General features: G+C 41.9%; 1 protein-coding gene across 6 annotated transcripts in view; it reads right to left on the reverse strand.

The window, feature by feature from the left end:
* Positions 1-13,090, reverse strand: part of ZNF131 (zinc finger protein 131) — a 28,923-nt gene that overhangs the window by 6,298 nt on the left and 9,535 nt on the right. For 4 of the 6 annotated variants that reach the window (XM_040630469.1, XM_040630464.1, XM_040630465.1 and 1 more), the window contains one exon: positions 2,250-2,935. In XM_040630469.1, coding sequence (XP_040486403.1) covers positions 2,250-2,935 — 686 coding nt within the window. Of the gene's footprint in view, positions 1-2,249; positions 2,936-13,090 lie in introns of those variants that run through there. The other 2 variants (XM_040630468.1, XM_040630470.1) reach the window with 2 other exon arrangements.

Here is a 13,090-nt window from a genome sequence, read left to right on the forward strand (position 1 = left end):
TCTCTTCCATCATAAACAAGCGGCCCAAGCAGGCATTCCCATAAGACAAGACTGTGTGCTGACTTCTACCAGCCCTGAACCCGTCACATGTGACTATGCCTTCTTGTCTCCCCCAATGTAACAATAAGCTCCCTGAAGGCAGGGACTCTAACATTTATCTCCATGACCTAGCAGGTTGGCATTACTGTTACTATTTTCCAAATGGAAACAAAATAATTCAGAGGACAAATAACAATCAAAATTTTGCACATCAAGCCATAGATTATAGTGCATGCTTTAAGAACACTGAGGAAACCAAACCACTAACAATAAAATAAACAATAAAAGTATGCAAAATATGAAACTGAGGGGGATTTATGTATATTTCGAAGACAGGAAACAGGAACGGGATCGTTTCCTTATCTTTACACTGAGTTTGTTATAAGCAAAAAATGATCCATCCTTTATTAACATAAGCATAATTTAAAGCTGTTTACTTATGCTCCTCTTGAATTCACCAAGTCACTGATCACATCTGCAACTATCTTGTTACTAATTACTAGTATAGTTAATTGAGGTATGCCAACAAAAGTTCAGCTCGCTTTATGTGTTAAACTATTTTCCCAATGGACATCTAGTTCTATAATTTCTAACTACTTAATTAAGTTATCTCACATAATTATAAAGACATACAACATAATATACTTTAGCTCTATATTCTGTTTAATCCAAAAAACAAAGGTTAGGATGTGGAAAGCACATCTTAAAACTTCTAAAATAGTCTGTGTTCCTGTTTTTCAACAGGTAAGTCACCAGGTAACGTTTTGGATAAAAGAGACAACTGCTTCTACTTTTACATCGCTCGAAAATAAAAGTGACTGATTATCTGCTAGGATACTGGAAACCCTTTATCAAAGCATACTAGTTACTAAGTAACATTTATTTACTAATTTAATGTGCTGCTTGTATAGCAAGCGCTTTGCAAAGCTAATCTACATTAAAACAGATGAATAGTTAAGGACCAAAAAATATTCCTATAGGCAGTTTCTAAATATACAATAGGTATATTCCTACATGTTTGAAAATCAGAAAGCATTTTCCCAAAAGATTTCATAAACGCCTATTAATTACCCAAACTAGTACCCTAAAGCTTTTTAAATCTATACGGAGACTTAATTAAGCACGAGATTCTCTTTCATGTAACCACTAAATATTGATATCAAGCATTTATTTAGTCCCTGAGTTTTGATACCAAGCATTTAAAAGTGAGGGTTACCACATTTATCTGAATCCACCCATTTCCTCAATTTCAAGCAGTATGCAGCAAGCAACTCAGGACAGCACGGGATCTATGAAAAAATTTCTTCGAAATTCTCCAAACTCCAGCAGAGAAAGACTGAATAGTATGGAATACCTATGTTGTATTCACTGTATTAAACAGTCTAAACAGCTTTAGCCACCACACAGAAGAACCTAGGAACAAGTGTCTAGAGTCTGACACTTAGCACACCATACCCACTGCTCTCCCCACACACAAGATTCAAGTCACAGGTGGTAGCTCGTGTGTGTGACACAGGAGACTTAGCAAAAGAATGCTTGGGAAGTGGAAGGACAGGGAATCTGACAAAGGGAAAAACAGGCATAGGGGATGGATGCAGAAATCTAACGACCAGAGGCCCAAAGTGAGACTCCCTGGGATCGCTCCTGCATGCCTGAGAGGGCTCCCAGGAGGAGGGCAGTAAAAGACTTTACCTTTCTCATCTCCTGGCTGTCCATCAGTCCTGACACTGTGTGCTCTTGGGAGAGGTGTGGGAAGATGAATATATACTGCCCACCTAGCTACCAGATCAAAACAGGTGACATGTATGCAAAGTTACAAACATGCCAGGGATTGTTTGCAAATGTACTTATCTACGTAATGTATAAATGACAGGAAACGTAAAAATACTAATAGTGAAGTTTCCCTATAATTAGGATTTCATAATTTATGATCCTTAGTCAATAATCACAAAGTGTGTTTTGTGTATTTCTTTTAAAAACAAAAACTGGCAAGGTGTAAGAGTAACTACTTTCAAACTTGATATGATTTTGCTTTTAAAGTATCAATATTTCAACAAACTAGGATCATGAGAACAATGTGAGCTCAGCCTGCATATGAGAAAATACAGGAGATGGCTTCTGTGGTACTAATTAAAAAGAAAGGATTAGATACCCAGACTTACAGTCAATGTGGAAAAATACACTTTTAACATAAAGGATTTGCTAATTACCTGTATGTTTTCGAAGATGCTCTTTAAAATGTCCAAAGTGGTCAAACTGTTTCTCACAGTATTGACATATGTGAATTTTTTTCCCAGTTCTTTGCTTCTTACTGACTCCACCTTCTTCAAGGTGGTAACAGTTGAGGTGCTGTTTCCATGCGCTCTCCCGAAGATACCTTTTATTGCATATTTCACACTTGAAACTCTCAGTGGAGTGTGATTTCATGTGTTCCTTAAAATGGTAAAACAATTTAAATGAACGGTTACATTTCTCACAATGGAACAAGTCCTTCACATGTGACAGCTGAAGTTCCACAATTTCAATACCTTCTACCTGTTTGCTTGTGGGGTCAGAAGCACAACCATCTTCTTCTTTAATCTGCCCTTTCCTATCACCTTGACGGTACTTGCTGGTAATATCTGCCAACAGTGCCAGAGCAGAATCATCAGAGGAACCTGTGCTTTGAATGTACTTTATGGACTGCTTGGCAGAAGCCACTTCCTCCAATGTTTCGATGCCTTCATCTTCCACTTCAATTGTGCCTTCAGCAATCTCCACCTCAATTTCAACAGGTTCTGATTCTGCAGAGGGCAATGACTCAGTGATAACATTTGAAGTTTCTGCAATCTTTCTTTTTTTTGCCTCACTTTTTCCTGTGGTATTTTCCTCTAGTGGAGCTGAGTTTTCTTTGTTCCTGAAATACATAATGTATGGATTTAAGAATCTTAAATCAGTGGAAATCCTAGCAGGTCAGTGGAAATCCTAGCAGGCTTTTGGGAAGAAACTGTTAAGCTCATAGTAAAATTTCTATGGGAAGGCAAAAAACAAGATTGAAGACTTATACTACCTGATTTCAAGACTTAATGTAAAGCTACAGTAAGTTAAGATGCAATACTGGTGACATGAAGATTAATGGAACACAGTAAAGTCCAGAAGTAGACCAACTTATTGAACTGATTTTTGAAAAAAAGGTTCCAAGATAATTTAATGGAGGAAAATCTTTTAATAGTAATGCTAGAACTGGTCTTTATATGGAGAAAATAAACCTCAACCATCACTCTTCAATCATACACACAAAAAATGGACCACAAACTTTAACATAAGAACTAAAACTATTAAACTTCAAGAAAAAAGTAGGAGAGGGGCGCCTGGGTGGCACAGTCATTAAGCGTCTGCCTTCGGCTCAGGGCATGATCCCGGTGTTCTGGGATCGAGCCCCACATCAGGCTCCTCCACTAGGAGCCTGCTTCTTCCTCTCCCACTTCCCCTGCTTGTGTTCCCTCTCTTGCTGGCTGTCTCTATCTCTTGTCAAATAAATAAAATCTTAAAAAAAAAAAAAAAAAGAGGAGAAAATCTTTGTAAAATTGGGTTACTGAAAGATTTCTTAAATAGCATGTATAAAGCAGAAAACTTAATAGCAAAAATTGACAGATTTCATCAAAATTAAAAACTTTTGCCCTTTGAAATAGTAACAAAAAGGCAAGCCACAAACAAACAAAACAGAACAAAAAGGCAAGTCACAGACCAGGACAAAACATGTGCACATACACATCTGCAAAGGTCTGTATAGACAGTGTAAGAAGTTTTCTCACAATCCAATATCCTCAGTAAGAGAAGACAACTACTGGTAGACAACTATCCATGAGTCTCATGTTTCTGCATGTCTCCTGCACTGACAGCTTTTCTTCTGGACTCTCTTCAAGGCTATCTGCAGTACCGCCAGCAATCTGGAAAGAGAGTGTAGCTCCCTCTGGAGTGACAGCTGGGCAGGTTTGCTTGCCGCCTATTATCAAAGATGTGGGCTTCCCAAGCTGGAGATTCTTCAGCTGTGATGTACACGTAAACCAACTAGATGCACAGGACTCACCTGGGCCACTCTATGTCACCCCTTTGGGGGAGAAGAGAAAACTGGCATAAATATAAAACTCATGCTGCTTGCTGTGCAAAAAGTAAAATCTTCCTGACTTAACAGTTTCGTATCTTCTATCAGCATCCATGAAACTATGCAGTATAACTTGCTGGCTTGCAAATAGGGTAAAATCTCAGATCTGTCACACTTCTTGCCAGGTTTTGGCAACAAGGACAAGATGCCAAAAAAGACAACATTTTCTGGAAGACAAAGGATGAGGCCCCACAAACCAAATAATGAATGGGATGTGAGGAAGTCCATTGGAGCTGGCAGTAAAAATGTTGACCAAACTATGGTCAACTGGGCAATGCATCATCTTCCATGTAACTGCCTACTCTATGAGTTAAACTGTGTCCCTCAAAGGTATGCTGAAGTCCTGATCCCTGATCTCTGCGAACGTAACCTTATTTGGAAATCAGTCTTCACACAGGTAATCAAGTTAAGATGAGGTCATTAGAGTGGGCCCTACTCTAATACAACTCTGTCCTTATAAGGAGAGGTACATTTGGACATACACACACACACACACGCACACACGCAAGAGAGAGAGAGAGAGAGAAGACAGCAAAGTGAATGAAGATGGAGGCAAAAACCGGAGTCACACAGCCACAAGCCAAGGACACCTGAGGCTGGCAGAATCGAGAAGAGGCAAGGAAGGATCCTCCTCTAGAGGACTTTGGGGGAGCATGGCCCAGCCAACACTGTGATTTAGGATTTCTAGCTTCCAGAACTGCGAGACAATAAACTTCTGTTGGACCCAGTTTGTAGTACTTTGTTATGCAGCCTCAGAAAACTGAAACACCTATAATGAGGAAAACCTGAGAAGTTGCAGGATGAGTACTGGGCATTAAGTTCAAGGACAGCTGCTACAACGGTTCCCTGGTGCTGCAAACTCTCCCAGGGTTGGGGGAGGACTTCCCTGCCAACCTGGTGGTCAGCCTTAAGTCTAACCCATCAAAACAACTAAGATTTATGGTGGGGGCAGGGGTAGAGACAGAAGGTTTTGCTCCACTACAAACAAGTTACCTAAACCAAGGGTGACAGGAGGGAAATTTGCAACTGCTACTAACAGAAATGAGTAATTAGAACTTTGGCTAGTACACGTGAAAGATGGGGGGGCAACATGATGCTCTCGTCAAGAAGAATGGCAACACCAGGGCCATCACAGGGTTCGCCTCTCCTGCAGTGTTGTCATGTCCACCTTAGATCCATGTGGAGAGGACTGTAAAAGGTCTCAGGGTTTTTTTTTCTGTAGTACGTCCTGGCTGCCATAAGAGTGCTATGGTGCTCTTGGGGAGATTTCTTTGAGACCAACTTCTGTGGTGAGGCACTGACTAGTAAGTCTTCCCACCACTTGGGTTTTTAATGCTGATGAAGATGAGTCACTGGGAAATGAGAAAAGAATCCAAAGCAATATAAATTCTTGTGGTCAGGCCTCCTGAAAATCCTCCTATCCTTTATGTTGAACCAGGTAAAAACATAAGAGCTGTTATCATGACAACAGGGCAGCAAATGTCCAGGATTTTTTAAGAAGCCACCAGTGTGCAAGTCATCTGAGTCAGCCAAAAGGTATAAATATCTTATGGCCCTGGGGTCCCTGGGTGGTTTAGTGGGTTAAGCATCCAACTCTTGATTTCCACACAGGTCATGACCTCAGGGTCCTCAGATCGAGCCCCATGTTGGGCTCTGTGCTCAGCAGTGATTCTGCTCAAGATCTTCTCCCTCTCCCTATGCCCCTCCCCTTGCTCGTGTGCTCATCCTCCTCTTCTCCAACAAATAAATCTTAAGAAAAAATCTTATGGCCCCAATTGAAAAGCAATGTGGACAAGGCAGCTGAATCAAGGGATCCCCAAAACTGAAATAGATGGTGTCAGTAATAATGACCTTACTGGCTGATAGAGGGCTTTTGATGGACCGAAAACACTTGAGATTTGTTTAGTCAAGCCACACGCAGCTATCATCTGCCTGAAACCAAAAATAGGGGCGTCTGGGTGGCTCAGTCGTTAAGCGTCTGCCTTCGGCTCAGGGCGTGATCCCGGCGTTCCGGGATCGAGCCCCGCATTAGGCTCCTCTGCTGGGAGCCTGCTTCTTCCTCTCCCACTCCCCCTGCTTGTGTTCCCTCTCTTGCTGGCTGTCTCTCTCTGTCAAATAAATAAATAAAATCTTTGAAAAAAAGAAACCAAAAGTAAAGATGCCTTGTTCACTAGCATGCAATCACTTTCTCCCTCCATATCTCTTCCTCTTCTACCTTCCTTCCCCCCATACCTTAACTTAACCTGCTTGGAGGAAGATAACTAGGGGTGAAGCCGAGGTCTCCCTGTTCCCAAGGGTATAGGGAAGACACCATATACCCATCCAAAGATGTGGAGGGAAACTCAGGAATGAGAGACTCAAACTTTCACAGCTCTGTTAGGATTCAGGTGTCCAACTCACCATCCTACCATGGGGAGAGGCAGCACTTACATTCAACTGATGGGGTTTGGGCAAGGTTCATAGCAGGAAAGGGAGGCTGTCTTAACCCTGTGGGTGGAGCTGATTCTACCTACTATTGTTGCTTTGACATCTGAATGTACAGCAGGAACTGGTATGGTATTTACACTGCCCTATTCTGTAAGCACCAGAGATGGACTGTCCCAAATGGAAAGAGCCACAGGTAGAGAAGAGCTACTGGAATAAACACCTGCAGCTGGTCAGGGTTTAGCACAAGTGTCTCTATCTTATGATGTCTAAAGTTTACAATCTATTGATGTCCTGTTGACTGGCAAGCTAGAAGTCTATCTAAAAAGCCCTTACTGCTTTTTACCACACCTTACAGGTGTTGATGATAAATCCTCAACAAAATTCAGAGGCCTGTTCATAAAGTGAAATTTCTTGGGACTAAGCACGTGGATTCACAACACTCAATCCCTCCAGCAGTAAAAGAAAAACTATTCCTTTACCTCCTCCCTCTCCCTATTGAAAATGAGGATCAGCATCTTATTGAATTTTGGGGCGTACTGGAGACAGCACGTACCTCACTTGGGCATTCTACTTTCTTCTTTATATCAGCTTATCTGCAAATCAGGAACTTTTAAGTTGTGCTCCAACCAAAAGGTTGCACTGGAAGTTGCCCATCAAGCTGTGGCACATTCTCCGTTTTGGGGGCCCTACAACTCTTAATGGTCCCTTTGAACTAGAAGTCTTTGAGACTGATGCTTTTGCAGATTACCGCTTCTGGTAAAGGGAGTCAGGCTCTACCCACAAGGTATACCTTCGGTTTTGTACCTGTCAATTCCCTGACACAACTACAAGGTACACTCCCTTTGAAAAGAAAGGATTAGCTTGTTTTGGGGCTCTTGAAACTGATGCCTGATCCATTGAGGCTTTGAGGCTCTCTAGCCTGAGACTGCCGTTTGGGAGTGCATCAACTAAGACTTCACAACTAGCAAGGTAAAACATGCCCCCAAGTCTCACCTGTCAAACAGAAATAAGACAGTCAAGGAGCGTGTGGGAGGCTCAGTCGGTTGAGCGTCTGATTCTTCCTTTGGCACAGATCATGATCTCAGGGTCATGGGATGGAGCCCCAAGTTGGGCTCCGTAAGCAGCAGGGAATCTGCTAAAGATTCTCTCTCCTTCTCCCTCTGCCTCTCCCCCCACTCACTTGCTCACTCACTCCCTCTAAAATAAATCTCCTCTGCCTACCGTTCCCCGCTGCTTGTGCTCTGTCAAATAAATAAATAAATAAATAAATAAAATCTTTTAAAAAAACTAAAAAAAAAAAAAAGAAGAAGAAAAGCAGCGAGACACTCAAGAAAGCAGTTAACCTCTTGGCTTTACATGAAAAAAAAAACGGTAGCTCCCCCGACTCTGTTGCCCAAAGAAAGCCACTACACATCAATGCGGTCTTTAATTCACTGATGGTTTGACTAACCTCAAGACTGATGGTGTTCTCTGGGCTGGGGCAAATGCTCAGCTTTAGCACCAACTACGCAAAACCAAAAGTGGATGTGGTTGCTGTGCTTAGAGGGCAGAACTCAAAAAAGCTTCCTTCACAGCCCTGGACAACACTCTCCACAATGAACCATATTATATTTTATTGACTCCTGGGCTGCTGCCAATGACCTAGCTGACTGGAAGAGCTGGAAATCTTGGCTGATTACAGACATCTATCCTCAGGACCACAACTGTGGAAACAAATAGGCAGTTGCTGATCAAACTATTTGAATCACTGATTCAGATGCCCATGGTAAGGGGCATCTCTAATGATACTAAGCAGAATGAAGTTGATCGAGCCTGCATTGCCTAGACTTCCATCACTGACCCCCCAGATCCAGCACTATTCTGAACATGGTGACACTTCCACCATTACAGGCTGAGAATAAAGGATCCTATGCTTCTGATATAGAAGTTGCCACTGGATGCCAGACTTGTGACACCCACCAAAAGCTGGCCTATTTGTCTCATGGTGAAGGAGGCTACATTTTGCAGAGCATTGTCCCTGACTGTTCCTGAAAACTGACTACACTGGACCTCTGACCCCATCCCAGGGCTGTAAGTACTGTCTCACCACTGCTGACACTTTTCAAGGTTACAGTGCTGCTCTTCCAGACTGATCTGCTGGTTCTGGCCCCTGAGACTAATCTGTGTCGTATGTTTAGGTGTCTGGATCATTTGCAATCTGATAATTCTGTGCCTAAAGCTACTCAATAACTGGCTGACAGGCAAGGTACTGATGAACCCTGCAAGCTCCCTACCATCCACACATATAGATAATGTAGAGCACTGCAAAAGCCTCCTCGAACACTGACTTAGGAAGATTTCTGACTCTACTTCCCTCATCTCCTCTTTGTCCAAAAATCTGAGTAAGGCAGTTTGGTCATCGAATTCTGCTGTCCCCAAAAAGGGACCATCTCTTCTCAGCTGCTTCCTGGATAATGATCAAGACAAAACCTAATTGGAAATTTTGAATTCTGCCCTAACTATTCTTAGACACAGTCTTTTTCCCCCTGCAATGGCAACCCTGGCACAGCCTGGTTGGTGTCTCTTCCAGGTGACAGCCCAGTCAAAAGTGGGCTTAGCAGATTCAAACTTAATTCCAATTCAGTCATCTGGATTCTCTTGTTGAACTGACATCATCTTAGATCCTAAAAATAATGACCACTTGGTTGAATATACTGCTTGCCAGGTACACTTAAGAGCAGCCCTTGTGGGGCGCCTGGGTGGCTCAGTCAATTGAGTGTCTGACTCTTGGTTTTGGCTTAGGTCATGATCTCAGGGTCCTGAGATCCAGCGTGGAGTCTGCTTGTCCCTCTGCACTTCCCCCAGCTCATGCTCACTCGCTCTCAAATAAAATCTTAAAAAAAAAAAAAGAGTGGCCCTTGTGAGTCAAAGTGGGAGATACAATGGGTCTCTAAGTTTTATGAAAATGCCTTTGTGTCCCTCACTATTCTGGATGAAAGGTCTGGGTAAGAGGAGGGAATGACTAGAAAAGAGGTGAAGTTGTAGCTACTAGAATGGGACACAATGATTCTACGGAGGCGAAGGGAGAGCAACAACCCTGACACCTGAGAAGAGAAAATCTTAGACTCCAGGAGGTATGGGGGAGGAAGGGATTAATGGTCTTTGTCCTTTAGAACTGCCACTATAGCCTTCCTCGGTAGGAAAATGCTCTGATGCAGCTCTCCCCAACTGTTACAAGCAACTTTAAATCAACTGCTGGATCTGTCCTCCCTTGTCCAATGACTGACCATGATTTGATGATCATTTCCCTTAACTATACCAAGAAGTTTTTTGGAAACAGCAGGGGATGGCCAAGCTCCTACATGTTCCATATTTGCCCCACTACCGTTCCCAAAGCTGAGGTCAGTTCATGAGGTGGATAATTACCACTTAACTGGCATTCAAGTGTGCATGACAAACTGACCGCCCTCAGACAACCCCTCCGAAAAACAAGGACTAGATTCAGTCAGGGAAAGGGGGAAGCCACATTTGAGGCTTGTGCCCCTGAATGATGAACAACACTCTTTCCAACCCACCTATATGCCCTTGGGACCGTACTTCTTGTACAAGATCCAGGTACTAACTTCCCTCCCCAAAAGTATGATGACTTGCATTTCAGGGGTGGGTAGAAGAGATCATCTAGTTTTTAAGGAAACACCACTAATAGATCAGTTTAGTTCCCAGGTGACTGATCTTTCCAAAGCAAGGCAAATTTTGGGTACTTGGGGGAGTTTCCTAGAAGAATAACTGACTTGTTATTTATGTGTGCACCATGGGTAGTTTTCCCTACAATGGGCGTCATCCAAATTAAAAAGGTGATACAAAATTTGTGCCTGACTTAAGCCTATGTGATCAATGACACCACTTGGGCCCTGGAAGTCATTCATGTTAGCCTCAAATCACCGTTTAGGGTTATTATGGATGATAGACTTGCCCTAGGCTTCCTCCCAGTGGGCCAATGCAGAGACTGTGCAAGTGCTAAAAGATCTTGCTATACTTGGATTAATGCTTAGAGCTAAATAAAAAAAATCAACACAGAGACTAAACATAAAAGCTACCTGGCTTTCTAGGGATTTATTCAGTTAGTTGAGTCCAGGACCTTCGGGGAGCGTATGGTTAAGCTCAGCACTGCAGGATGGCCACATCCTGCTGCTTCAAGTTCTGTTGATAGTTGCCTTAATTAAATCTGGTGTGGGGAAAAAACAAAACAAAACCTGAACGGATTAGGACCCAGTCCCTATTGATCAGATTTATCAGAGTGGTCACAGAGTAGTATACTCAAGGAAAAATTTACCAGAAGCTAAAATAACACAGAAACAAGGATACTGTCGGAAGATAACTCTCCATGGATCCCTCATGTTTCTGTAGGTCCTATAAACAAAGACACTGACAGCCTTTTGTTCTGGATCTTTTCAAGGTTGTTTGTATAGCAAACAGCCTTAGAAGAGAATGCTTGTCTTCTCGAGTGGAGGATAGGTTCATTTATTGCCCAGTATAATAAAGATAATGGCCCCTATGGGCTGGTTTGCTTGCAGCTCATTATAAAAAAAGCTTGGGTTTCCTAAAGCCAGGTGTTCCTCAAATGTCATGCAAACCACTGGGAGTACAGCACACACCTAGGCCACTGTTGTCACCCCTATGGGATTTGGGTGGGGACCAAGGCGGGCAAGAAAAATTGATATGAGCATGGAGCTCAAGCTGCTCCTTATGCTGTCAGAGAAATGAAGTCCTTTCTCTCCGACTGAGGAATCTCATGTCTTCTGCCAGCATCCAAAAGAACTGGCAGGCCAACTTACAGCTTGCAAACAGGATAAAATCTCAGACCCTTCACAGTTCTTGACAATAACCCAATTTAAAAATGGGCAAAAGATCTGAACAGACACCTTGCCAAAGAAGATAAGCACATGGACAAAAAGCACATGAAATAATGCTCATCATTAGTAAGGGAATTGCAAATTAAAACCATTACATACCTCCTAGCACAGCTAAAATGAAAAGGCCTGATCATACCAAGAATTAGCAAAGCTGTGGAGCAACAGGAACTCTCATACACTGTAGGTTGGAATGTAAAACGGCACAACAATTTGGAAAACAGTTTAGCAGTTTCTTAAAAAAAATTAAACTAGACAACCCAGCTATTCCACTCCTAGGTATTTTCTGAGAAATGAAAGAATGGCCACTTTATTTGTAATAGGTGGAAACATTATCAACAGGTGGCACAGCCAGACAATGGACTACTACTTGGTAATAAAAGAGAATAAAATACTAATACCCACAACAACACTGACAAATCTCTAAAACATAATGCTAAGTGAAAGAAGTCAAACACAAAACTACACTGTAGGAGTCCATTTATATGATATTCTAAATAAAATACAACTACAGTGATAAAGATCAAATCAGTGGATAACTGAGGCGAGGCATTAGTGTTGACTAAAGAGTCATGAGAAAACTGAGAATGATGGAAATGTTCCCATGTCTTGATTATGGTGGTGATTACACCACTGTATACAAATGCCAAAATTCAAACTCAATATTAATCCGGTGAATTGTTTTACACATGTAAATTATACCTCAACAGGCTGGAGAGGAAAAATCTATAAGGCAACTGCTGCTTCCTAACAAATATCAAGAACCCTCTCCTACACAGCTTCAAATAAACAATAATGCAACTCCAGCAAAGCAAAATAAGGTCCTCATACTTTCTTCAGTGTCATTCAAAAAGTTGACACTATATTCCAAAAATACTTGCATGCTGCAAATGTGAGAAGAGCACCTAATTCACCTTTTGTATCTGCAAAAGGTTATATAATATCTCAATACAGAGTTGCCTGAACCAGTCAATTTAACCACAACTAAATTAATTTTTATTCCTAAACTGCATTATTATAAACAGCCAATACATAATGCTGCTGTCTATAAAGAACGCTTCAGAGTATACTGCATGCCTAACTGGTTCAAGAAAACAATTCAACATGTTACCGTATTTATACTGAATAGCACTCACTTATGGTTGTAATTACTGTAAGGATCCCACTCTTATAATAAATCTTCTAAAAGGTTCTAAATAAACAAGCCTGGGAAAACAGCTGTGCCCAGTTGTTCTTACCTTCATCTCCCAATAACTATACACATGAACTCAATTCCCAACCCTCCCAAATGCAACCTAGGGTACTGTCAGAATATGTTCCACTGTTCTGCTGCCAAGGACTTTCCCCACAGTGAGACACTACTCACTACTATAAGCAGCAAGGGGACCACACAGATAGGACATTTTCCAAAAGGTTTTCATCCAGGATTTAACCACAAATCTGATGTTGTCCCATCCATTTTGTATTCCCTTTAGTTCCATTTTGAAAGGTATGACATCATCAGATATATATCCTCAACACGCCTCAATTTTATTATCCATGTCTCAGCTCTCTCTAACGGAGAGTACTGATTTGGTTTGAATCGGCATGC

This window comes from Ursus maritimus, unplaced genomic scaffold (assembly GCF_017311325.1).
Source record: "Ursus maritimus isolate PB19 unplaced genomic scaffold, ASM1731132v1 scaffold_15, whole genome shotgun sequence".
NCBI lineage: Eukaryota > Metazoa > Chordata > Mammalia > Carnivora > Ursidae > Ursus > Ursus maritimus.